At 42.6% G+C, this 25,012-nt stretch overlaps 1 protein-coding gene and 1 non-coding gene across 3 annotated transcripts in view; one reads left to right on the top strand and one right to left on the bottom strand.

Annotated features, from left to right (window-relative positions):
- LOC101113672 (probable maltase-glucoamylase 2) overlaps window positions 1–25,012 on the bottom strand; it is a 103,162-nt gene that overhangs the window by 33,820 nt on the left and 44,330 nt on the right. For both annotated transcript variants that reach the window (XR_006059718.1, XM_042248942.2), the window contains exons 18-33: window positions 24,638–24,795; window positions 24,408–24,492; window positions 23,443–23,499; window positions 22,862–22,986; window positions 21,952–22,040; window positions 20,370–20,419; window positions 14,471–14,638; window positions 12,869–13,024; window positions 11,291–11,572; window positions 8,096–8,250; window positions 6,372–6,540; window positions 5,731–5,827; window positions 5,156–5,268; window positions 4,571–4,696; window positions 2,760–2,888; window positions 997–1,104 (exon numbers count right to left, since the gene is read on the bottom strand). Coding sequence is in view for 1 of the 2 variants with exons in the window: in XM_042248942.2 (XP_042104876.1) it covers window positions 997–1,104; window positions 2,760–2,888; window positions 4,571–4,696; window positions 5,156–5,268; window positions 5,731–5,827; window positions 6,372–6,540; window positions 8,096–8,250; window positions 11,291–11,572; window positions 12,869–13,024; window positions 14,471–14,638; window positions 20,370–20,419; window positions 21,952–22,040; window positions 22,862–22,986; window positions 23,443–23,499; window positions 24,408–24,492; window positions 24,638–24,795 (2,067 nt within the window). In the remaining variant the exon portion in view is untranslated. The remainder of the gene's footprint in view (window positions 1–996; window positions 1,105–2,759; window positions 2,889–4,570; window positions 4,697–5,155; window positions 5,269–5,730; window positions 5,828–6,371; window positions 6,541–8,095; window positions 8,251–11,290; window positions 11,573–12,868; window positions 13,025–14,470; window positions 14,639–20,369; window positions 20,420–21,951; window positions 22,041–22,861; window positions 22,987–23,442; window positions 23,500–24,407; window positions 24,493–24,637; window positions 24,796–25,012) is intronic.
- TRNAG-CCC (transfer RNA glycine (anticodon CCC)) lies at window positions 13,757–13,828 on the top strand. The gene has a single exon. It is a non-coding gene; the product is annotated as a tRNA-Gly (tRNA).

Here is a 25,012-nt window from a genome sequence, read left to right as displayed (position 1 = left end):
CAAAGAGTCGGATACGACTGAGCAACTGAACTGAACTGAACTAACAGACACTTGTAGCTGGACTTGTCCTTCACGAAGCTAATTACTCTCTGATTCCATATAGATTATACTCTACGCTTAGCATTCTTCTCCTCCTACACTCCTGTAGCATTCTCCATTTCAGAAAGAAGGTCCTGGGCTGATAATTTCAGGGACACCAGACTTGGTTGCTGAGTTGCCTGATGCCAGCTGTGGCCATTTTGAAACTTTGCAGCAGAAAAAAAAAAAAAAATCAAGACATTCAAGAGGATATAAAACCTCTCCCTATTCCTAAGAGAGCAGGGCACAATTATTGAGTCACTAGTCTGCTGTTTTTCCCTTTTGCCTGGTAAAAATAATAAAGCTAATCTTTTCTATTTCCTCCAAATGTTGCCTTTGTATTTCTATTCGGCATCGGTAGACAAGAAGCCAAGATTTTGGCAACAAGATGAAGCAGCATGAGATATTTACAGAGCAACCCTGGCTAAGAGCTACTGTCATCCAGAGTCAGGAAGTCCACTTAAAATCTTGTTGCTAAGAGTCGAACAATGAGTATGAGGATTGAGGCCACAAAAGGGAATGAAAGGAGATAAGAGAAGGAGATTAATTCATAGCATTCAGTGATTTATTTACATACTGATTAAGCATCCTGGGTCAAAGATGAGAGTGGGTGACTGAGAGACAGATTCCAAAGTCCTTTTCAAAGGGATTCTTTATCTTTGTTAAATGACCAGTTGGCATGTATAAGGGGTGGGTCATTGGAATACTTCCAGACAGTAAAACAAGGCTCACCGATATTTTAGAGGATTAGACCTGAAACCTTAGCCTTGTTAATGTTTATTGAGCTAATCAGTATCAGACAGATTTCTACTCATTCATAATTTATAAATTACCCAATATATATTGCCAAGAGTTATTGCATCTCTTTTAATCAATTGTGATACTGATTAATTACAGGCACCTTATCCAAAATCTTACCTTTCCCCAGACAATATCGCTGTTGTCTGGCCATTTGATAAACACATCACTTTCCTTCCCTCTGGTAAATGTGAGATACTGGGTCTCATTGCCAGAAATGGCTGGGTCCTGCAGGGAAAGGGTTTAGAACAGCAGACATGAGAAAAATGTCACCAAGAAATCTCCTCTCTAAATTTTTAACAATTCACAGTACAGAAAGAAATGGTGAGAAAGAACTACAACACCACACACACATCCCATGGATAACTGAGAGCAAAAAACTTTATTGATGTTTCTCTATAACATTATTCTTTTATTTTTTTGGCTGCAACGTGTGGCATGTGGGATCTTAGTTCCCCAACCAGGGATCAAACCCACGCTCCCTGCATTGAAGTGTGGAGTCTTAGCCACTGGGCCACCAGGAAGTCCCTCTTTATAACATTCTTGAGGAAAAAGTGTATGCTAATGTTTGAAAACAATTCCTGGAGATAAACCAGGTTAATAAAACATTACTCTCAAGCGGAGAAGTCTAATTGATTGTGTTTCCATAGTGTAATGGCAATAGTCCTTAAGAACATGAAATTCCTTTCTCCTATTCTGTGACCCAACTTGTCTATCTCAAGTTCTCTTCCCTGTTCAATCTATCTCATACCTGCCTCAACTGCTCTCTAAATGGCATCATATTTTACAACTGTCATAGAAACTGTCACTACCTATCTGGAACTATCTTTTTTTAATGTTTATTTATTGGAGGTCTCACTCCAAAAGAATAAAATCTCTGTAAGGAAAAGGACATCTTATTCTCTTAGATTATAAATACATTTTTTAGAAGAGTGATTTTCAAAGACCCAATGTTTAGTCAATACTTGAATGAATGAATGAACAAAAGTCAGAGAATAATGCTGTAATTCCTGGAGGCTATAAGGAAGGATCATTTGTAGGTAACTACTTCTGTGTTTGACAAGATACAGCTTCCAATGTAAAACGTGTGCTCAGTCGCTCAGGCAAACCCAACTCTTTGTGACCCCATGGACTGTAGCCTTCCAGGCTCCTTCCGCCCATGGGATTTCACAGGCAAGAATACTGGAGTGAGTTGCCATTTCTTCTTCCAGGGGATCTTCCCAATCCAGGGATCGAATCATTGCCTCTTGTCTCCTGCATTAGCAGGCAGATTCTTTATCACTGTACCACCTGGTAAGCCCCCAATATGAAATAATAAACTGATATTCTGGACCTTAAATCAGTTGTTTGTGAATTTAATTAAGAAGAAATAAGTCCCTTAAACCTCACTGTTGTTGAGTACTGGTAATGGTAACTTAAGAGGTTTTTGAGCCCCTAAGGGAAAAATGAGATTAAGATACAGCTATTTTCTCTGAGGCATAGCCTGAAACAGTGAAACACACACTCTCTTGTTTACTGTGTGTGTGTGGTTTTTTTTTTTTTTTTTTGGAGGCTATATCTAGTGTTACACACTCTTTTGTACTTTTGGCTGTTAACTAGCATTTCAGTTTTCTAACTCTACCAAAAGAATGTAATAATAAATTACCTCCAAACAACACAGTTATGAAAAATAAATATTGCAATCCATCATCTTTTAAAAGCCATTTTCATTCATTCTTCCTTTGTTTATTTGCTTTTTAATACTTTAAAAAACTTACAGATTCATAAGAAGTTACAAAAAATGTTCAGGGAGGTCTTCTGTATTTTTCATCCAGTTTCCCTCAATGGTACTAGTTTTGAACTGTAGAAGCAGAAAACAGGATCTAATCTTTCTAAATACCTACCAGAACAAGAACAAATCTCGTGCCATTTTTCTTCATTTGCTCAATCAGGAGACCAAGATTTTGAAAGCTGGGGCTGAGGGTGAAGTCCAGCTTCCGGTCCATGTAGTCAATGTCTACATGCTGGACATCCTGTAGAAGGAAGCAAGCAGGATACTTGGGCCCCTGCAGCAGGAGCTCCTCAGGGGACACAAACTGCTTGGCCAGGCTCTGGCCCTGCTGCCTGCAGACTCCAGACCAGGCCTCGCTGAACTCCTTCTCTGTTACTCTCCTAGACTGACTTTTCAATTCTGCTGATTGAAATTGCTTTCTGATCCCTACTTCCAGCTCACCGGTCCCCATTCTTTCTCATGCTGCTCCTCCAACTGTATTTCCTCCCACTCCTTCCCTCAATTTCTGTCTTTTCCATTCTTCAGATCTCGAACTCAGTGAGCCTATTAAACAAAATGATGATTGAATGTTCAAGGGTAGAAAGCCATACTTGCCTGAGAAACATATCTGTGTCTTTCCCCCCTCCCTCCAGTAAACCTGATGGAATTTGTTCACATTTAGAACTACATTGTTTTCTAGTTTTCTAGAATGTATTTATTTCTGCCACTCTCATTTGACTGGATGAGCCTGGAGTAAGAACCTTGTCTTCTCTATAAAGCACCAACTCAGGTTTCGGCACATGAAATTCACTTAATCCTTGATTGTTGGATAATAACATCAAGTAGTTAGTATTTAGTTCCTGGTGGGGAGATGATGATTCTTTTTAGCCTGAAAGTGATAACCACCTGTATTGCCTTAAGACTTTAAGTAAAACTTCTTCGAGGGAGGAGAGATTTGTTCATAAGCCAAAACTCAGAAAGAATGAATGGACAAATTATTAACATTAATTGTCTCTGTGAGGTAAATCCGTGGATTTTTTTTAGTCTTTTAATTTTCCCATCTTTTCTAATTTATATTTAATAAGTATCTAGAATAGCAGTCTATAAAAAGAAAAATTAAGCCTGGATGAATGTTTCAAATTATCTTTGATGAGAATATCATAATGCTTTATTTTATTCTCAGCTGCCAATCATTAATTGTCCTCCAAAACCTCAGGAGGTGAATTGAGAGCAAAACAACTGTGTGATGAGAAACTGATCATTACAAGATAAAGAGCATGCTATTTATGGAATTCTGTCTGTTGACAGCAAATGACTGCACTTCTAGGGCTTTATGGAGAAGGCAATGGCAACCTACTCCAGTATTCTTGCCTAGAGAATTCCATGGACAGAGGAGCCTGGTGGGCTACAGTCCATGGGGTCCCAAAGAGTTGGACACGACTTTGCCTGTGTGTACTACTGTACTGAGATTGTAGATGTTGGATATGATTATGTGTATGTGTGTGTTTAAGAAAAAGTGAAGGCTTAGTATTAACTGGTTTCATTCATATTGTCCTTTTATAGCCACTCTCTCCAAGAATAGCCACAGTACACTACCTTAAATGGTTATAATCTTGAGATGATTTTCAGGCGCCAAAAGTCATGCCTCAAAGCCCAGCCATGGCTACAGCAGGATATTCCTGGCAAGAGGCAGGAACAGTATCCCCCAAGCATCCCTCAAACTGCTGAAGGATTTATGCAACTCTGAGTCTGCAACCCTTGATTTTAAAGGGTTGCCTGAAATAAATTTAAGAGGTAATGTTTCTAGCTCCACAGCTACATTTTTTCTTCGTACTAAAGTAGTCATCACTACTTGAATGAATTTCTATGAAGATTTTCCAATCTATACTTAGCCAACAAATTCCCACCACTAATTAAACCACAGACTGAATGAGGGTATCATACGTAGGGAATCTGAGCAGCCGTCATTGCAACATACAAACTGGAGATTTCATAATCATCCTGGTATCCATAGCGACTCAGCTGGAATCCCAAGGCCCAGTAGGGAATCATTGCTGGCCGACCAATCAACTAAAATAAAAAAGAAAAATAGACTCAATTACATTTCTTTGGGAAGAAAAGATGATTGGCTTCTACTTGAAGCAGCTTGAGCTCTTCTATGAAGCTATCTCATCTAAGAGGCCTCAGTCAAGAAAAATAAGAAGGTCAAATAAATACGGATTAACCATAGAGATGCAGAATGATAGAAAGTCTCTCTATAAACAGTATCCACTCTAGGAAACCTGAGAACTCAGTGATTATCACTGATTGGAAATTCTCAGAAAGGCAAATAGCTCAGAGAAGTATGGGATATCAATATGCCTGTAGCGCCCCTAAACACTAAATCCTGACTTTCAGAAAAGATAGCAATAATGTAGTAGGGACATCTAAGGGTCTTAAGGAGAGGAAAAGGGCCTTTCTCAGTGCTAAGAACATGGTAATACCCAGCAAACATTGGATGCTATATTGATGGATAGAATAACTTCCAACCTCAGTGTATTGCTGAGTTACAAGCTCAGGGGTTGGCCCCAAAACCATATAAAAGTCCAAAATGCCTCCTGTGGTGCGATATGTCAGGGCAGGAGTAGGCTGGAATGTCACATCTGTTTAAAAAAAAGAAAAAAGAAGGTGAGGAGTATCCCTGGAACTATAAATCACCCAGTCAGGGAATCTGCCCTAAATTTTGCTATTTTCACTTTCTTACATTCTTATTTTAATGCCCACCTCCTCTAATAAGCTGTTTCCCATGCAGTGGAATCAGAGGGATATTCAGGTACCTCAAACATAATCTCAGTCTTAACACCTTACATCACTTTGTGAAAAAAGAGCTAAAGTGTACAGTAAAATAAGGTCATACAAGATAGGCACTGTGTTTAGTGAAAATCATACTCCTTATACCTGGCCTAGTGCTCTTAGTAAACCTGAATAAATGAATGAATGGTAGGTGAGTTTATCTGTCTCATTTCCCTTGCCCTTGACTTTCCTTATCTCTGTTGATATTCCAGATTGCTAAAAGTGGTCACAGATGTTTCTGGTGGTACACAGAGAATGTGTGTCTGTCTTACCCATGGCATTGCTGTTCAGCAGGAGCACTCCATGGGCACTGCCATCCCCCTCCAGTGCCATATAGTAGGGGTGGACACCATAGGAGTTCTTCTTATACTAGGAGAGTTGTGGGAAGAGCAGGTGGATAATCAAGAAGAGAAAATCCAAGAAATCATGTTCACATCATAACCCAAACAGCAAACTCCTGTGCAGTACTGAAGATTCAGTACAATGTCATGTCTCTTGTGAAGACTTCCTTGACCCTTCCTTCCATCCCAAGTGAAAACGTAAGTGCCCTCTCCTCCTATGCCTTCCTTGTTTATTACTATACAAATCTATTGTAGCACTGGTTACACTGTGTTACCATTGTTTCTGCCTCTCTCTCTTTTTCTCTCTTTTACTAGTTTATAAGCATCTGGAGAAAAAGACAGTATCTTAATAAGACACTGTCTTATTCTACGTGTGCCTGACATGTAGAATATATTAAATAAAAGTTTGTGAAATAAATAAAATCCATAGTCCACAGGAAATATATAGGTAGTTTAGAAACAGAAAGGAAAGAAAACCTTAAACATAGTGTATTTCATTTGAGAGCAGAATATACAGGGATTAAACTAAATTTATATACAGTAGAAATATTGATGATCTTGTCTCTGCTTACCGCTGGTGGCTCATCTCGGGCAAACATCCCCCACGTGTGCCAGCTTATATTTCTTCTGAAAGTTGTGTGCTCAGTTTCCCCAAAGCCATAGAGGTACTGAGAGGGAAGGCGTGTGGAGATGGAAAGGAACATGTCCCTGAAGGTGAATCCAGGGAGCTGAGAGTCCCAACTGCAACACGAGAGCAGACCTTGGTTCAGAGCTGGGCACAGGCCAGCACAAACACGGGCTCCATGAAGCCTCCTGAGTGGCTGAATATCTGGATCCATGTTCAAATACTGTGAGACGACCCAGGTCATAACAAGGGCCATAATTTGCTGCCAAGTTTCTGTGCTGGCATGTTTATTTGTTATCTGTCTTTTGCAGGGCTGAGAATTCCTTTACTTGGTCCTGGGTTCCTGGACAACAAGGACCACATCACCCTCATCTCTATATTTCTACTTCTCCTTGCCCAGCATATCAGCTTGAATAAATGCATGAGTGAATGGATAAGATAGAGGCACATTTTTCTGTAGAAAATGTGATACTCTTAGAATGGTTTTCTGGATTGGCCAAAGAACTTCTTACTGTTAGGTAGTTAGAATAGGAAACAGGAGTCCAAAATGGTGTTGGCTAAAAGACAAGGAAGGGAAAAGCCCGCAAAAATAGAACAAAGGAAGGTCAAAGGAAGGTCCAAGGACCGGAGTGAGGACCTCAGGGAGAACAAACAGCACTTCTGGCTAGCCCAATTTGCATAGGGCAGGCCCCGGGGGAGGGAAAAACATATAAAAAGAGGAGCCAAGGGGCTCTCTCTCTCTCTCCCCCTCCTGCATGCTGGGGCATTCTTCTCTTCCTGTCTTTGGGTCAACATGCCCTCACACCTCGAAGATGGATTTTCCTGCTATTATCTAAATAAAATAGAGCTGTAACATGGAGCTGTAACACTGATTTGTCTAAGAGCTATAACACGGTCCATTTGAGACCTGAGAGCTATAACACAGTCTGTCCAAGACCCAAGAGCTGTGACACGCTGAGAGCTTTAATGTTCGTCACTCCAAATCTTTGTTGTGGACGAGACAGAACTGAGGAGCATACACTCACCTGACATTACCAAAGAAGGGAACAGATAGAAAGACATACAGTCAGAGAGAGCTGAAAGCACACGTGCACACCCAGGTCACAGTTTCTCCATGGATGGGGAACCTCAGCCCCAGGCAAAATCCAGACCTCACTCCATTCCACTCAGCAGCAGGGCAAGGGATGAGAGATGACAACTCCTTTCATGCTTAACACTGTGAAGAGGCTTTGAGTCTTGAGTGTCGATAGAAGCAAAGACTATAAGAAGCCATTTTACTGAAGCCTCAGTAACCTTTGTCCTTCTCTCCTGACTCTTCTGTTATTATTTCTTAATGAGGGTATATAGAACTGATTTCTATCACGGATAATGTTATACTTATTAAATAGAGTTTCCTGTCCTACTTAACAGGAACAAAGAATAGAACATGTATTTTCCTTTCCCTAAAAACAAGCACCACTTAATTAGCTTTTGTAAACCTTTGGTTGATTCATTTTTCTTGTTAAGGTCTAATGGCAAATAAAATTTTTATTGAAGTAGGGGCAATAGATACATTCTTCATTGAACATATTGACATAGAGCCTCTAAAATTAATATTTCACTCGCATTCACGAGAGCCACTACAATTAGATCTAGAACCACTCTAATTAGAACCAAATAAAGAGTGCTTACATCACAGTGCTGGAGCTTTTTCTTCGAATTTGGATCCCAAAAGGATTGTTCCGAATCTTGACATCATACAGACGGTTTTCAGGGGAGCCCACTGGAGACGAAGGGGTGTTCAGAGGCACTGGGACCTCATACCTTTTATTAGTGGGATCATAGATCTGCCAAGAAGAGAGAAGGAAGCTTCTTCATGGAATCTCAGGCCTACAATTCCTTGTGCCAGCTTATATCAAATACAATTCAGTTTCCATATTTTCTGGCTGGTCTGAATCATATCAGGAGGCCTCAAATATCCTGAAACAAACAGGTGTGAGGCCTACACACCTACTGTGCCCAATATGGAGCCTGAACTCCCAAAATGCCTCAATATGACCTGTTCAAAGCCAGCAAGGACATTTCTAAAAAATTTGTGATATAAGGGTATAGAATCTCATGGATAGAATGTATGTGTGTGTGTGTGTTTATGAGGGTGTGGTATGGGAACATGCATGTGTATACAGTACCTTATGTGTGAGCATGTGAGTATATGTTCGAAATTAGAGAATTGAATTTACTTATGGACACTGAGATCTTCTTACTGGGGGAACTTCCAGATGTTGAACAGTTTTTCCATCCCTAAGATGGCTCTCTTGTACCCACTGCTTGCTCCTCTCTACCTGACAGGTAGGAAAATTAGAGAAAAATGTGTGGGAAAAATGAGACAAGAGAAGAGTGTTGTTGGAGGCCCTGGAGTATTGCCAGGATGAGCAAGCATCCTCTTCCTTATCATATTATTAGCCAACTTTTTACACTTCAAACAAGTCTCTTTTCTTGATAGGTAAGAAGTGGACTTATTTAGAGAGAAACACGCTTCACAGACAGAGTGTGGGCCACCTCAGAAGGCAAGAACCACCTCAAAATATGCCATGGTTAGTTTTTATGGGCTGGGTAATTTCATGGGCTAATGAGTGGGAGGGTTATTCCAACTACTTCAGGGAATGGGCAGGGATTTCCATGAATTGAGCCACCACCCATTTTTCAGCCCTTTATAGTCAGCCTCAGAATTGTCATGGTGCCTGTGGGTGTGTCATTTAGCTTGCTTATGTGTTACAAAGATCCTATATTGAGGCTCAAAGTCTAGTGGAAATTGACTTGTCTGCCATTTTGGACCCATTTGGATCTTATCAGTTTATGTCCTGTCCTCAGGTTTTGTTATTCTCTTGCGCCCTGTCCCCTTACCTCCTGTTTCAGACAAGTTTTTTCTAAAGCTTTGCTTCTCAATATTGTGTTTGTCAGGTCAAAAGCAGCTTTCACAATATTTCACAATGTTAAACAGGATCACTGGGAAACTTGTTAGAAAGTGAAAGTGAAGTCGCTCAGTCGTGTGCGACCCGTGGACTGTAGCCCGCCACGCTCCTCCATCCATGGGATTCTCAGGCAAGAATACTGGAGTGGGTTGTCATTTCCTTCTCCAGGGGATCTTAACCCAGGTCTCCCACATTGCAGGCAGACGCTTTAACCTCTGCCCCACCAGCCGGGGAACTTGTTAAGACCACAGAATCTCAGCCTCATCCCAGACTTTCTGAATCTGGCTCTTCATTTTCATAAGATCTCTGAGGTGACTCATTAAACACTAAAGTGTGAAAAGCAAAGTCTAGAGCTGACCTGTCCAAGGAGGTACCCACCACATGTGGCCATGAAGCACTTGAAAGTGCTGTCTGAATTGAGACTCACTGTGAGTACAAAACCAGAGAAGGCGATGGCACCCACTCCAGTCCTCTTGCCTGGACAATCCCATGGATGGAGGAGCCTGGTAGGCTGCAGTCCACGGGGTTGCTACGAGTCGGACACGACTGAGTGACTTCACTTTCACTTTTCACTTTCATGCATTGGAGAAGGAAATGGCAACCCACTCCAGTGTTCTTGCCTGGAGAATCCCAGAGATGAGGGAGCCTGGTGGGCTGCCGTCTATGGGGTCACACAGAGTCAGACGTGACTGAAGCGACTTAGCAGCAGCAGCAGCAGCATGAGTACAAAATACACAGCAAATTTTGAGGACGTAGTATGGTTAAATTGTATTTGGATTACATGGTGATATGATAATATTTTAGTATACTGGTTAAATAAAATGTCACTAAAATAAATTTCATTAATTTTTTTCCAAATATATTTTTAAAGCTATAGTTATTAGAAAACATGTGGGGACTTCCCTGGTGGTCCAGTGGTTAAGAATCTGCCTTGCAATGCAGGGGATGTGGGTTCCTTCCTTGGTTATGGAACTAAGCCCCTGTACCACAATTAGAGAGTCCATGTGCTACAACAAAAGACCCCACATGTGGCAATGAAGACCCATGTTTCAGACTGCATTTTTGTTAGAGCAGAGAGAAGACTCTTGAGAGTCTCTTGGACTGCAAAGAGATCAAATCAGTCAATCCTAAAGGAGATCAACCCTGAATATTCACTGGAAGGACTGATGTTAAAGCTGAAGCTCCAATACTTTGGCCACCTGATTCAAAGAACTGACTCATTGGAAAAGAGCCTGATGCTGGGAAAGATTGAAGGCAGGAGAAGGGGATGACAGAGGATGAGATGGTTGGATGGCATCACCAGCTTGATGGACATGAGTTTGGGCAAGCTCCAGGAGTTGGTGATGGACAGGGAAGCCTGGCGTGCTGCAGTCCATGGGGTCAACAAAGAGTTGGACATGACTGAGCAACTGAACTGAGCTGAGTAGGTCTCCAAGAGTGGCCTCTTAACTTACAGCATCAGCACCACCTGGAAACTTGCTAGCAGTGCAGATCCTCAGGTTGGAAACTCTGTGGGGGTCAGGCCAGCCATCTTTTAACAAGATCTGCAGGTGATTCTGATACAGGCGCAGGTGCTAAAGCTTAAGAACCACAGCTAGAGAAATAACTCTGATGTCAGAAGTGGGTTGTTGCCACTTATGACTTACCACACAGCAGACACACTTTTCTCAGGGCTAAAGAAGGACTCTTTAAGGATGTTCATGACTTAGAGCACTCACTATTATAAGAAATTACCACCCTCAGTGTTGTAAGGTTACATCCCACCCCAACTCTCTCCTAACTTTCTGATCTTTGCCTCTTGGGGCCTCAGCAGCCCCACTTGTAGAATGAGGGATTTGGATTAAAGATGTTTCAATGTCTTCCAACTGCATGGAGCTGTCAGCTAAGAATTCCAACCATGGAGACACAGGATTACCTTGAACTGCAGCATGTTCTCTGTGTGGTAGATCACACTCAGGCGGAGAAAGCCGACGGTTGCAGAGAGAGTGTCAGAGGCAGAGGCGGCCTTCGCTGTGGCTGCAGGTGGGGGTAGCTTGTCCCGTGATGATGGTAGTGGCACCATAGCTTCTGCAGCTTCCGAGGCTGTCAGGTGGGTGAGATCTACGGTGATGCCCGTAGGCAGGTACTGAATGTTGCTGGCAGCATAACTGGGGATGGTGTCATAGAAACAGGTGGGCACCCCAGGAACAGTCGTGGGCTGGAACAAGAGGAGGACGTCAAGGTCAGCCTCTGACATGATGCTTCGAGACTCTAATTACAGAAGAAGGTGGTTAAACCAGACTCAGTCTTTTACCCTACGTCCATTGCTATGAGTTGAACTATATTCCCCAAAGCGATGGTAAGTCCTAACCCCTGGTACCTGTGAAGAAGGTACCTGGTGCCTTGTTTGGAAATAGGATCTTTGCAGGTGATCAAGTTGAATGAGGTCATTGGGACAGAGCTAGCCAATATGACTAGTGTCCTTAGTAAAAGGGGAAACTGAGACACAGACATGCACCTGGGGAGAACATCATGTGAAGATGAAGAGGTCAGGGTGATGTTTGTACAAACCAAGGAACACTGCAGATTGCCAGCAAACCACCAGAACCCAGGAAAGGGACACGAAACAGATTTTCCCTCTTGGCCTCTAGAAAGCACCAACTCTGTAGACAGTTTGATATCAGACTTCCAGCTCCAGACGCTGAGATAATAAATGTCTGTTGTTCTAAGTCACCCAGTTTGTTGTACTTGGCTATGGCAGCCCTAGCAAATGAATACATCCATTTAAACATACACAGGGACTTCCTTGGTAGTCCAGTGGCTAAGACCCCAATGCAGGGGGTCTGGGTTCGATCCGTGGTCAGAGAAACTGATCCCACAGGCCACAGCTAAAGGTCCCACAGGCCACAGCTAAAGGTCCCACATGCCACAGCTAAGACCTGGCACAACCAAATAAACAGATAAAAATAAAGAAAACACACACACACACACACTCACACACACACACTCACTGGCCTCACCCAATCGTGAAGGACTCCTAAGGCAGGGCTCTGTTCCCCATGTCCTTGCTGTCCCTTATTGTGATCTCAAGGAGATCACTGATTTTCTCTGGCCTTCATTCTCTCTATTTCTCAAAGGGAGAGAAACAGCATTACCTTACCTTTCTGCTTGGACTCTCCAATAGATGGGGGGGGGGGGGGGAATCACTTAAAATACTCAGTGCATTCCCACTGCATTACAGCCATGTTCAGAACAAAGTGGGATTTGAAATGGTGTGATTGTAGGAGAGAGTCGGTGAGTTGATCCTCATGCAGATCTCTGAATGAAACACTGATCACCTATCACATGCAGCTGATAAAAACACCTTATCAGCTGCCATAGCGTCATTTGCTTCCTGAGGATGATTACAGCTTAATCTACCAACATTTGTAAAGTGTTTGCTGGGTGCCCAATTACCTGTGGGACACTTTTTACAGCTTCCTGCTCACTGAGGCAATCTGCTCCTGGCCCTTACCTCCCAAAGGCACCCCCGCTCCCTGCAACTCTCCTCGGAGACAGCGGGCTGCTCAGGAAAGCAGTTGAACTTCTGCAGGTCACTGACCGGCAGATCCCACTGAATGGAGAATGCTTGTCCCAGTACCAGTCCCTTGAGGTCAGTGATGTTCACCACCTGAGGAAAGAGAAAGGGCCGTGATGACACACGAGACGAGGCGCAGCTGCCTGGATGGTCATGTAGTCGGGACCGGGGAAACCAGCCCTTTGACCAACACCGCTTTGGTGAGGAAAATTCGTAACCTTCTTTTTTCTCCTCTGGGTCTTTCGACCTCTCTGTCGGGAAAATGAATCTGACTTCCTCCAGACTTTCTGATCTCATGGAGCCAATGTGGGATATTGAGTTGAATGAGCTTCAGTCACGTTAAGGAACACAGGTCACAGGCAGGGCAGGCATTTCAGATTCATTGCCCCCTGGGTACGGTGCTCAGACATTTTACTAACAATGGCAGTTTAGAGAGCTAAACTTTACTGAGTCTGTCAAGTACTGTGATAACCACTTCATATGCATTGTCTCTGAGTCCTATAAAACCATCATATGCTATGAATAATAATATATTGACTATATATATTATAGTCAGTAGTACTATATATATAATGTATTATATATAATATTATAATATATAAATAAAAATACATTATATATAATATTATAATACATTCAATATAATACAAGTATCTCAGTTTTACAGATCAGAACTCTGAGGTTCAGAGAGGTTTACTGTTTTGCTCAAGATCTCACAGCTAGGGCTCAGCAGAGCTAGGATTAGAACCCTATTCTGCCTAATCCTATAAAGCAAGCTCTTGTCCTTTTCTATATGTGTTGTCAAAGTGGAAGGGGGCAGGGAGTTCCCTGGTGGTCCAGTGGTTAGATTCTGCACTCCCAATGCAGGGGGCAAGGGTTCGATCCCCCATCAGGGAACTAAGATCATGCATGCTACACTGTGCGGCCAAAAGAAGCTTTAAAAAATAAAATTAAAATTAAAAAGAGGTCTGCTGTAAGGAACAGTGAATTTCCCAGTGCTTGAAATGTTAACTAATGATTGGGATTTTTCTTTTTCAAAGATTATCGTGTAAGGGAAACATTCCGTAAGAACAAAAAGAATAAAAACTCCTTGTGTTTGATTAAATTCTCATTATCTGCAATGGTATAAAAACAGTTTAGAACAGAAAGGAAAAATAGCAACTGTGTCTCAAAGAAAGTCCTTAATGTGAATGAGAGAACACAGATGTCAATATTCTCCAGAACGAGACCAATGTACTGAATCATATTTTCTCTATCACATCTGACATTAGCACATCTACTTTTAAATAGCCCAGAGAAGAACTGCCTTCTTCAAGGGTATCAGCTCCTACTGCCTGCCTCAGAGTCCCAACGCAAGCAAAGCTCCAGGGTCCATATCAAGCATGCACAGATTTCTCCTTCTACATTCTCCCCCTGGTTCCCCAGAAAGCCAGTTGTCTCTGTGCCCACCCAAAGTCAACAGAGCAAGAACAAGCTGGCTGTCAGGAGCTCAGGCAAGGGCTGTTGACAGGGGCACCCCAGCAAGGAACAATATCCCACCTTTGTTGATTCTGTGTAGACAACGTTTGAAATGGAGGTGGTAGCATCATTTAGGGAGACAGTAAAATTAGTAGGTTCCTTGTCCATTCCCAATATCATGATATCTGTAAATGTGAGTTTGTCAGGGTCTGTATAATTAGCATGTATAATCGTTGCCTGTAGACGGTTCTGTGGGGAAAAGAAGTCAGTTTAGAGACCAGGTATATCTCATTCTGATTGTGTCCAAATACCATTCCATATCTTTCTGAGATCCCAAGAGATCCTTTACCTCTGAGGTTCTAAATGGTGCTGGGTGGTCATCCCCAGGGAATTTTTCAAGTAAGACTCGTAACAGTCTTTAAGTAATCTTTTAGTAATATTATGTACTTGTTTTAGTTTACTGGTTCTTTATTGATTCTATTACTCAGAAAATATGTTGCTGAAACCATGGAATTATCAAACGGGCAAGATGCCACACATACAAAAAGAGACCCATAGGCATGCAAAGATACACACATTCATACACATACAAAATCATGCCCAAATAATTATTTTTTCTTTTAATGATAATGGTGATAGCTAAAATTTATGAATGTTCACTGTGTGCCAGACCTTGTGCTAAGCATTTCACATGTATCATCTCATTCAATTCTCACAGCAAACTAGGAGGTTGAGGCTCTAATGATCCCTGTTCTTCAGATGAGGAGCCTAAAGCCAAGATAATGTAGAAAACCTATCCAGGGAACTACAGTTCAAAAGGGACAAAGTTGAGCTGTGACAAAGAATGTAGAACCGATGACTAAAGAAAAAAAGGGACACTTGGATGTTTAAAAAAATTAAGCATCCCACAGATACATGTCCAAATGATTTTTTTACACAAGTAATGTAATGGAGAAAGGATAGCCTTTTCAACAGATGATGCTGGAGCAATAGGACATCCATAGGCAAAATGCAAAATTCAACCTAAACCTCATGTCTTATATAAAAATTAATTCGAAATTGGCAGTTCCCTGGTGGCCTAATGGTTAGGACTTGGTGCGTTCACTGTCATGGCCTGGATTCGGTCCCTGATCAGGGAAATAAAGTCCCGCAAGACCTGCAGTGTGGCCCAAAATTTTCTTTTAAATTTAATCTAAAAAAATTAACTCAAAATAGGTAATAAACTTAAATATAAAGGGCAGAACTATAAAAATTTTAGGAAAAAAATGAGAAGTATTGAAGAACTATAAAGAGTTCTTATACTAGACACCAAAAACATGATCCATAAATGAAATGGGAAAAATGATAAATTAGACCAGTGAAAATAAAAAATTTTTCCTCTGAGAAAGACTGTGAAGAAGATGAAAAGAGCAGCCTACAGACTGAAAGAAAAAAAAAAAAACATTACAAACCATGTAGCCAAGAAGGGAACTCTCAAAGGTGAACAGAAAAATAAGTTAAACAAGCCAATTAGAAAATGCACAAAAGAACTGGAACATTTTATCTTAGAGAATATACAGCTAGCTAATGAAAAGATACATGAAAAGATGGTCAACATCATTAAATGCCAGAGAAATACAAATTGAAACCACAATGAGCTATCACTGCTGCTGCTGCTAAGTTGCTTCAGTCGTGTCTGACTGTGCGACCCCATAGATGGCAGCCTACCAGGCTACCCTGTCCCTGGGATTCTCCAGGCAAGAACGCTGGAGTTCTCCAATGCCTGAAAGTGAAAAGTGAAAGGGAAGTCACTCAGTCGTGTCTGAATCTTAGCGACCCCATGGACCGCAGCCTACCAGGCTCCTCCGTCCATGGGATTTTCCAGGCAAGAGTACTGGGGTGGGGTGCCATTGCCTTCTCCAGAGCTATCACTACACCTTTATCAAAATGGCTAATCTTTTTTTTATGTGACAACATCAAATGCTGGTTACAATGCAGAGAAACAGGTGACATACATTGGTCATGGAAATGTAAAACAGTATAGCCATTCTGAAAAAGAATTTGGCAGTTTCTTATAAAACTAAACATATACTTACATAATACCCAGCAACTGCACGCTTGAGCATTTATCCCAGACAATTGAAAACTTGTGTTCACATAAAAATCTGTTCCTAGCAGCCTTATCTGTAATAACCCATGACTGGAAATGCTCCCAGATGCCCTTACTTAAGGGCATAGTTAAACATATCTTGGAATGCTGCCCAGCAATAAAAATGAACTGACTTTTGTCATGGAAAAGCTTGGATGAATTTTGAGGAAATCATGTTGAATTTAAAAAGCCAGTCCCCAAGGCTGCATGCTGTATGATTACATTTACATAACATCTTTGAAAGGACAAAATTTTAGAAATAGAGAGCAAACTAGTGGTTTCCAAGAACTAAGGATGAGGTTGAGGCTTGGGGCAAGTGGAGGCAAGTAGATTGGACAACAGGAGGGTTCCTCTTGGCCATGGAAATATTCTGCAGCTTGATAGTGAGAGGGTAACATGCACGAAGGCTAGGGGTCTCCAAACGGAGGAAATAGGCTGCAAGTGTCAGACATTTTTCTGTCTCTCTATATATACAAAATTAAAAGGAGGTTTCTCTTAAAATTCTGTGTTGCCATGACAACACCTGGTTCCACCTGAACTTGACTTTTCTTAAATCTTGAGCTAACCAATGCAATTTTTCTTATGGAAATGTTTTTCTTAAGCTATGTTAATGAACTATGTATTTACCCTAGACTCTGTCTTTCTTCAAGTTGGTTCTGCCTAAGACTCAGAACCAACTTGACAAACCAGCGTGTTTTACTCATGCAAATGTTGTCTTAAGTTATGTTAATGAGACTATGTATTTGCTTGAAAACCTGACTTTCTTCAAGATTCATGTCAATCATTTTATGGCCTGGGATGACTCACCTGCACCAATGTTATCTCAAAATACATGTTGTGGGTGAGGGGCCTGGTGCCACTCTCTGAGTTTTGACACATTTCCTTTCTCTAATTAGCAGAATGCTAGTAGCTATATAACTCCCTGCTAAAGACTAGCGGGGGTGGGAGGGCGGCACTCTTTCTACTCCCTTCTGATATCTATGTCAGAAGCTTTCTCTATCTCTTTTATACTTTCAGTTCAGTTCAGTCGCTCAGTCGTGTCCGACTCTTTGCCACCCCATGAATCGCAGCAGACCAGGCCTCCCTGTCCATCACCAACTCCCAGAGTTCACTCAGACTCACGTCCATCAAGTCAGTAATACCATCCAGCCATCTCATCCTCTGTTGTCCCATTCTCCTCCTGCCCCCAATCCCTCCCAGCATCAGAGTTTTTTCCAATGAGTCAACTCTTCACATGAGGTGGCCAAAGTACTGGAGTTTCAGCTTTAGCATCATTCCTTCCAAAGAAATCCCAGGGCTGATCTCCTTCAGAATGGACTGGTTGGATCTCCTTGCAGTCCAAGGGACTCTCAGGAGTCTTCTCCAACACCACAGTTCAAAAGCATCAATTCTTCAGCGCTCAGCCTTCTTCACAGTCCAGCTCTCACATCCATACATGACCACAGGAAAAACCATAGCCTTGACTAGACGGACCTTAGTCGGCAAAGTAATGTCTCTGCTTTTGAATATGCTATCTAGGTTGGTCATAACTTTTCTTCCAAGGAGTAAGTGTCTTTTAATTTCATGGCTGCAATCACCATCTGCAGTGATTTTGGAGCCCCCCAAAATAAAGTCTAACACTGTTTCCCCATCTATTTCCCATGAAGTGATGGGATGGGATGCCATGATCTTCATTTTCTGAATGTTGAGCTTTAAGCCAACTTTTTCACTCTCCACTTTCACTTTCATCAAGAGGCTTTTTAGTTCCTCTTCACTTCCTGCCATAAGGGTGGTGTCATCTGTATATCTGAGGTTATTGATATTTCTCCCAGCAATCTTGATTCCAGCCTGTGTTTCTTCCAGTCCAGCATTTCTCATGATGTACTCTGCATAGAAGTTAAATAAGCAGGGTGACAATATACAGCCTTGACGTACTCCTTAAGAAGAGGTGGCAAGAATACACAGAAGAACTGTACAAAAAATATTTTCACGACCCAGATAATCACGATGGTATGATCACTCATCTAGAGCCAGACATCCTGGAATGTGAAGTCAAGTGGGCCTTAGAAAGCATCACTAGGAACAAAGCTAGTGGAGGTGATGGAATTCCAGTTGAGCTGTTTCAAATCCTGAAAGATGATTCTGTGAAAGTGCTACACTCAATATGCCAGCCAATTTGGAAAACTCAGCAGTGGCCACAGGACTGGAAAAGGTCAGTTTTCATTGCAATCCCAAAGTTCACGTGAACCGTGAGCTTCCTGATGTTCAAGCTGGTTTTAGGAAAGGCAGAGGAACCAGAGATCAAATTGCCAACATCCACTGGATCATGGAAAAAGCAAGAGAGTTCCAGAAATAAATCTATTTCTGCTTTATTGACTATGCCAAAGCCTTTGACTGTGTCAATCACAATAAACTGTGGAAAATTCTGAAAGAGATGGAAATACCAGGCCACCTGACCTGCCTCTTGAGAAATCTGTACGCAGGTCAGGAAGCAACAGTTAGAATTGGACATGGAACAACAGACTGGTTCCAAATAGGAAAAGAAGTACGTCAAGGCTGTATATTGTCACCCTTTTATACTTTAATAAAACTTTAATACACAAAAGCTCTGAGTGATCAAGCCTCGAATTGGCCCCGGATTGAATTCCTCTCCTCTAGAGGCCAAGAATCCCAGAGTCTTTCACAGCTCAGCAACAATCTTTCAATAGTATAGATGTCAATATTCTTGTTGTAAAATTGTACTATAGTCTTATAAGATGTTCCAATTAGGGGGAACTGGGTAAAGAGTACAAGGGAACTCTGTATTATTTCTTATAAAATGGGGCCCTATAGTTATGTCAATACAAAAAGTATCATTTAAAAAGCAATAATGGACTTCCCGGACTTCCCTGTGGCTCAGGTGGTAAAGAATCCACCTGCAATGCAGGAGACCTGGGTTCGATCCCTGAGTTGGGAAGATCCCCCGGAGGAGGGCATGACAACCCACTCCAGTATTCTCATCTGGAGAATCCCCATGGACAGTGGAGTCTGGTGGGCTAGAGTCCATGGGGTCACAAAGAGTCAGACAAGACTGAGTAACTCAGCACATGGGACTTCCCTGGTGGCCCAGTTATTAAGAATCTGTTTTAGAATACAAGGGATGTGGGCTTGATTCCTGGTCAGGGAACTAAGATCCCACATGCCATGGAGCAACTAAGCCTGTGCATGGCAACTAGGGCCAAATGCAGCCAAATAAATAAACATTTAAAAAATAAAAGGCAATATGAATTTAAAAGAAAGAAGGAATAAGGGAGTGAGAGTCCCACACAGGAAAGTTCTGCCCATGCACAAACAGACATCTAAGAAAACCAATTCAGGGTGCTCCCATCCCCTTCCAGCCTTACTGCCATTCTTCCTCTTGGTCCCCTTGGGAAGCAGACACCCAGCAAGTAACGCACTGTATCTCCCAATCTCTCAAAACCACCCCATAATACCTGTGCCCAAGGCCAAGCTTTAGGGGCTAGAAAGGAAGTTCCTTGATGGAACAACTTCAACAGGCATACCTCATCACGCCCCATCCACACCGCCACCCACTTATACTCTCTCAAATAAGGGTACATCTTGGAAGCCCAGACTCATCATATAAAACTCAAAAACAATGATTTTTTTTTTTTTCAGAAAAACAGACAACTTCTTCACCAAACACATGCTGATTTTCTATCGGTTAATGTTTCTAACTCAGATTAAAAATTTTCATTTTAATGCTAATCCTTCCTGGGACTGTGGCAATGAGGCACTGCCCACAAAGGCAAGCAACTCCAGAAAACCCAAAACTCAAAAAAGCAGTCACAAAAAAGAGCATGCCCTGTGGGTTCCCCCAAAAACAGTACTTACAGAGGTGATGGAAAAATTATACAGAATATAACTATTTTCAGTTACAGCATCTGAAAGAGAAAGATGGAGGAGGGCCAGTTACTACAGCAAGCAGAACAGTTGGGCATCCTCTTCTCTCCCCTGGAACGCCTCTGCCAACTAGCTCTGCTCCCCCGAGTTCTACCTGTTTTTTTTGCAGACTCTCCTGGACTACTCCAGGCGCCAGTAACTACTCCCTCCTCTGAACTCCACGGCATAGTTGGAACCATTTTGTCAGCATTTAAAGCATTTTGGGGGCTTCCCTGGTGGCTCAGTGGTAAAGAATGTGCTTGCCAGTGCAGGAGATCTGAGTTCAATCCTTGGTTCCTGAAGGTCCCACATGCCATGGGGCAACTAAGCCCGTGCACTGCAACTGCTAAGCCTGTGCTCTAGAGCCTGGGAGCCGCAACTGCTGAAGCCCACGTGCCCTGGCGCCTGTGCTCCACCGCAACGAGAAGCCATGCACCACAGCTAGAGAGTAGCCCTCATTCGTCACAAGAGAAAAAGCCCACACAGCAAAGACGTCCCAGCACAGACAAAAATAAACAATACGATAAATAAACAAATAATTTAAAAAAAAAAAAACATTTTGACTTGCATTTGTAGCTATCTACATGCCCTCCCTTTCTCTGGACCAGGACTTCCTCAAGGGCAATGGCTATGTCTTGTGTGCTAAGTCACTTCAGTCGTGTCTGACTCTGTGACCTTATGGATTGTAGCTCGCCAGGCTCCTCTGTCCATGGGGATACTGTGGGTAAGAATTCTGGAGTGGGTTGCCATGCCCTCCTCCAGGGGATCTTCTCGACCCAGGGATTGCACCTGCCTCACTTCTATCTCCTGCATTTGCAGGTGGGATCTTTACCCACTGAGTCACCTGGAAAGTTTAGGCCCTGCACATGGCCCAATAATAAATAGCCAAGAACTATTAATAAATGCTAATTCTATGTAGGGCAGATTTTTATATAATAAGACCCGAAGCTTATGTGAGGTACTTATGTGTGAAAAAACACCACACAAATTAGATACTTGCCTCTCAATAGCAACCAAGGCAATATTTTACAATCTATTAATAATTTGTAGCTTCCTAGGTTGTGCTAGTGGTAAAAAATCTGCCTGCCAATTCAGGAAACACCAGAGCCGCCGGTTTGATCCCTCGGCCAGGAAGATCCCCTGGAGTAGGAAATGGCAACCTGTGCCAGCATTCTTGCCTGGGAAATTCTATGGACAGGGGAGCCTGGCAGGCTACAGGCCATGGGGTCGCAAAGAGTCAGACTCAACTGAGCACATATACACATTAACATAATGTATTATTAATAGTGATATCCAGAGAAAGGAATAAACTAAATCCAATCATATCTTTTGCTTTGATAGAGTCAATAACACACAAGTTGCTCATCTGAAGTCTATTTTAATGTATGTGTTTGGCTAGAGGAACTTTAAGAATGCATTGATTCTAAGCTATAGAAATAAGCATCAGTGATAACAAAGCTCGTGCCATACTGGGCAGTCTGCTGAGATGAGCTGCCACGGAGAAGCACAGTGATGGTCCCATAAGGAAGTCTACCTTTAGAGACACCATCATCCCAGTACAGCTCTCCGTTTGCTTCTCGCTTAGAGTCCAAGGCAATGATGAGTCCCAGAGAGTTCTTCCGGCTGTAAAGGAGCAATTCTCAGAGAATGAAGAAGAGATAGAATGGTCTTAAGCCAGCCCCCTTCATGCCCCAGGGACAGACCATTTTGGAGTCAATCTCAGCTATTAAGTAGATACTGATGGTGTCTGAAAACACGGAAGCAGGGTGTGGGTAGGCAGCAGAGGTGAGTAGTGAATGAGCTTAAGAACAGTAGATTGGAGGCAGTTCTTGCTGAGAACTGCACTTGTGATAATACTAACAATTAGTACTTACTGGATGCTTTCCACGTGGCTGGCACTCTTCTAAGCATCCTGTATTCCTTAAACCATATCTATTATTTCATCTGAGCCTCTTAATAACTCTAAGAAGTTGAACTACCATCATCTCTAGTTTACTAAGGATGAGCAGAGACACACAAAGTAAGTTGCCCATGGTAATGCTTCTTGTATGTAGCAGATCTGAGGCTCAAACCCAAATTTTCTAGCTCTTGACCTTAAATCTATGTTGATTTTCATATGGTATCTCTTACCTCCTATTAACTCGCATTGTCTCATGCCTAAGGAAATCTATTTGAGGATGCTTTTGGACCTGGGGAATCCTCATGAGTGATTATTTTGACCACCCTTACAATTTGATGCAACTTACAAGTGAAAGACAATGGGAATGTAAAGGAACCGAGGCTACAGCTATCCCCTGCTAAATGAAGATGCCAATTTTGGGCTGACCTTGAGAGGAAGTGAGAAAGATGTGTTACTGAAGCTATTTTCCCTTAGTTGATTCACTTTCAGTTCCAATTTTTCTTCCCCATAACACTCTGCACCCTCAGAAGAGTGAGGAGCTTACCTGGCCTCTGTGGTCGTGTTTGGCCGCTGGATGGGAAAGATGTAGCCCCCTCGGAGGTGAAGTCCTATCCTATCACCTGGCAGCAGCAGCTCCACAAATTGTTTCCTCCATTCTATGGCTACTTGCTAGCCAACAAAAGGGGAAAAGACCAGAAAATATGTTATTTGGGCTACAAGTGACATTGGAATTATCTAGTTCAGTTGCTTCATTTTAAGCAAGAGGAAAGCAGAGGATCCCCCGCCACCGCACCTCCCAAAGCGAAGTGACTTGCCCAAGGTGCACAGGAAATAGCAGAGCCAAGACTCCAGCCTATCCTATTTCCCTATATTACACCACGCTGTGTGTGATTTCCCACTTGGGTTTTAACTCTGTAGATCATCACAACCTAAGGCCCACTACTAGTCCACATGGCTGCAGAATAGCCAGTCAAATCTACCGAAAATTTCCATAAACCTACTCTAGTCATTCAAATTATTTCACTGTGCCTCAGGAAAGGCCTTCTTCCCAGGAACGTACCCACAAGCAACAACATGTAAAACCTTGTTCTACTAGCCTACCCCAAGGACCCGAGACTCACTCACCGTTTCATAGTCATACCAGATGGCGTCGGGTATGTATGCTCTTGCATAGTTCAAACCCTGGGGAAACATAACAGTGAGCAACACTGTCACAACCCTTTACAGTTTACACAACACCCTCACCCATGGTGGCATGTGCTCATCGCAACACTCCAGAGAGAAGGTTGGGATCACACATCCCGCAAGTAAAATACAGATCCTCAGAAAAACTGGGCAGATTAACCAAAACAGAGCTGTTCCTAGAAATGAAGATTGTTTTGCTTGGAGACTGCTGAGAAAAGCAGAGGAAGTGTATTTCCTGGGTTCCTTGTGTAATCTGATAGGAGGAGAATGAAGCAGCTAGGCCCTCCAGAGAGCTTTGCAGGAGGATTACTTGTGAGCTGGCAGGACCTACCATGAGATGCTGGGGCTAAAAGGTCAGCTCCAAGGGCCTTTGACTTGAGTCCATGAGCCATCTCTCATGTTTATAAACAGATCAGCATAATCCTGACCCCTCTCCTACTCTTCACTACTCACCCCTGCGCTTGATTTTACTTGGTCCTTCCTACAGGGATTCCAGAGTAACACCCTCCCCTTACCCAGCACTCTTCTCGCCCTCCACACTCCTCTCCCCACCTCTTCTCTTCCCCTACTCTGACTTTAAGACACACCCCCTCTGGTGAACAGGAAGCACAGACAGATGATCAGCCTGAACTCTTAGGTATTCAAAGCCCCCATCAGTACCAAGGCCAATGCTTAAGGAAACAAGCTTTAGGGTAATTTTGCAAAATGGAGATTGTTTGGCTTGGCAAATTGAGAGTGAGATCAATAATTACTATTTTTCTAATTTCCGAATTTTCGTGCTCTCTCCCTCCTATTTGTAGTCAGATTTATCTTTAAACACAGACACTCGGGCCCCAGCTTATTCAGCTGTAAATCCACGAGAACAAGTGGGAGAGTCCACCCCATTGTTCAGATTATAAACACACTTCATATAAAACAGGCGTGATGAGGAGTCCAGGCCCCCAGAGGAACTGCTCGTGCACCTCCCAGGTGGCTGGGTCCTGGTAGAACCTGGAAAACAGAGAAGGCAGGTAAAGCCTGAATACAAAATAGCCGCACTTGGTAGGGCAGCAGGGTCCTAACTAACCTTGCTGCTACTAGCAAGGTCAGTGACGTTCTGATCTGAAAGGGAGTCTTTGCAGGTCAGGAAGCTTACTCGTGGACGAGGGGCCTTGCTACGGTCTCGCCCAGGGTATGAGCTCGGTAGAAAAGGGTGTAGAGATAGGGCAGCAGGGTGTAGCGGATGTTCAGATAGTATCTGGAGGATTCCAATAGCATAGCGTTGTTTTCACTGAAGGCAGCAGGATCCTGGTCCTAGAAGGAAATGTAAGCAATCTAAATATTTCCATCAAATCTCTGAAGCTCTCTTGGGATAACAAGCTTTCTCAAGGGAAAGCAGTCATGTTTCCCAATTCAGAGGATATCAAAGCATTTCTAGAACTGCAAGGATCTTGGTTCTCCTTCTTCATTTTATAGATGGAAAAATAGTATCAAAGATTACATGACTTCCTGAATGTCAAATTGTAAGCAA

This window comes from Ovis aries, chromosome 4 (genome assembly GCF_016772045.2).
Source record: "Ovis aries strain OAR_USU_Benz2616 breed Rambouillet chromosome 4, ARS-UI_Ramb_v3.0, whole genome shotgun sequence".
In the NCBI taxonomy this organism is placed as follows: domain Eukaryota; kingdom Metazoa; phylum Chordata; class Mammalia; order Artiodactyla; family Bovidae; genus Ovis; species Ovis aries.
Note: the sequence above shows the minus strand (reverse complement) of the source record. Positions and strands in the feature narration are given on the sequence as shown.